The sequence below is a fragment of the Nicotiana tabacum genome, chromosome 19 (assembly GCF_000715075.1).
Source record: "Nicotiana tabacum cultivar K326 chromosome 19, ASM71507v2, whole genome shotgun sequence".
In the NCBI taxonomy this organism is placed as follows: Eukaryota; Viridiplantae; Streptophyta; class Magnoliopsida; order Solanales; family Solanaceae; genus Nicotiana; species Nicotiana tabacum.
Window position 1 is genome coordinate 125,269,719 of NC_134098.1, and position 1,355 is coordinate 125,271,073.

At 36.6% G+C, this 1,355-nt stretch overlaps 1 protein-coding gene across 1 annotated transcript; it reads right to left on the reverse strand.

The window, feature by feature from the left end:
- Positions 1-323: 323 nt before the first annotated feature.
- LOC142173710 (3'-5' exonuclease-like) lies at positions 324-950 on the reverse strand. Its single transcript, XM_075239338.1, has one exon. The coding sequence runs from the start codon at positions 948-950 to the stop codon at positions 324-326; it is 627 nt and encodes a 208-aa protein (XP_075095439.1).
- Positions 951-1,355: the final 405 nt, after the last annotated feature.

Sequence of the window (1,355 nt, forward strand, 5' to 3'; positions counted from 1 at the left end):
TCTGTGAAAAGATATTGGGTTATTCATTTTAATCCATAGCTCTAAGGCTACATTAACCCTGACCACAGCGGCCAATATGAAAGAGAAGCGAGGATATCCTCAGAGTAGAGCAAAAATTTAGCATAACATACGAATAATAGGCCGCTTGGACAAATGAAAACTCAAGATGCTTACGAAAACATTAACAGCCAAATACTATAAAATGAAATACTTAAAATTCGGACGTCGCCGAAGAAACCTTCAATAGACATTTGATTACTAGGAAACCATGCAAAAGAAAGATCACCACATTTATCTAAAACTCTTAACTTATTATAATAACTTCACATTTCCATAAGAAGCTTGTGACCAATCTTGTAGGAAGCATAAGCATCAATGCATGCATATTCAACTTGGCTTTCACTAAGAACCCTTGCCTCCCAATTGCTCATGCACACGTGTTTTGGCTTAGGCATATAAAGACCACATATATCTTTAGCAAGATCTTTCAACCCTGGGCGAGAATACCTGCCTGGCCACGTACTCTTAGCAACATCACGAATATCAGCACTTCTATTACAAACCAACCTATACTCATTCTTTAGTTTAAGGATATCTTCAGCAACCTCAACTCCCACAAATATAAAGTTAGGATTAGCCAAGAAAGTTTTGAGGGTTTGTGGGATTTCGTCCAAATAAAACAACTGCACTATCAGACACCTGTCGTCGATGCAGAGTTGGAGTGTAGCTGTTTTGTTGCTTCTATATGGACTAAAATTAGGTCTCCATTCATTGTCTAAGCCAACAACTGTGTCTTTTCCAGCATATTTGGAGAGCATTTCAGTTGCCCATTCATTGGCAATTGCAGCTTTGTTAGTCACTGTTGTTTCAATTGTTCGTCCACCAAATTTGATTCGGTACTTTAAAGTGGTGGTGCCAGAGCTGCTGCTGCTACCATATGATGAGTACATAGCTGTTGTATTGTGAAAATAAATTAGAATGATGAGTTTTGGTAGATGGCTCGTATGGCTACTTATAGCACATTTATATGCGTTTAATTAATCTTTTTTGGAAAACTCAGAAGTTTTTCTTATTAATTGTACTATTAGTAAACTGGGAACATCATTAATCACTTTGACGTACATTAGTTGTAAGATACCAAGAAAATGAACGGTCAATTACATACTTCATGCATGCATGCCAGAAGTAATTAGGGACGACACGACTGATGAGTTTTTCAAAACTTATCTCTCCCATTAATGTCTTTACAGGTTTTATTTTTACTGTTTGTAATTTTGTTTCAATTTCCAAGAATATGATAGAGTTTCTCTTTAAATCCTCAATCTCCATTGGATATTGTTGGGAATGGCCTGAAC

Excerpts from the sequence above, each read along its gene's own strand:
- LOC142173710 (XM_075239338.1), bottom strand. The coding sequence starts at position 950 with ATGTACTCATCATATGGTAGCAGCAGCAGCTCTGGCACCACCACTTTA.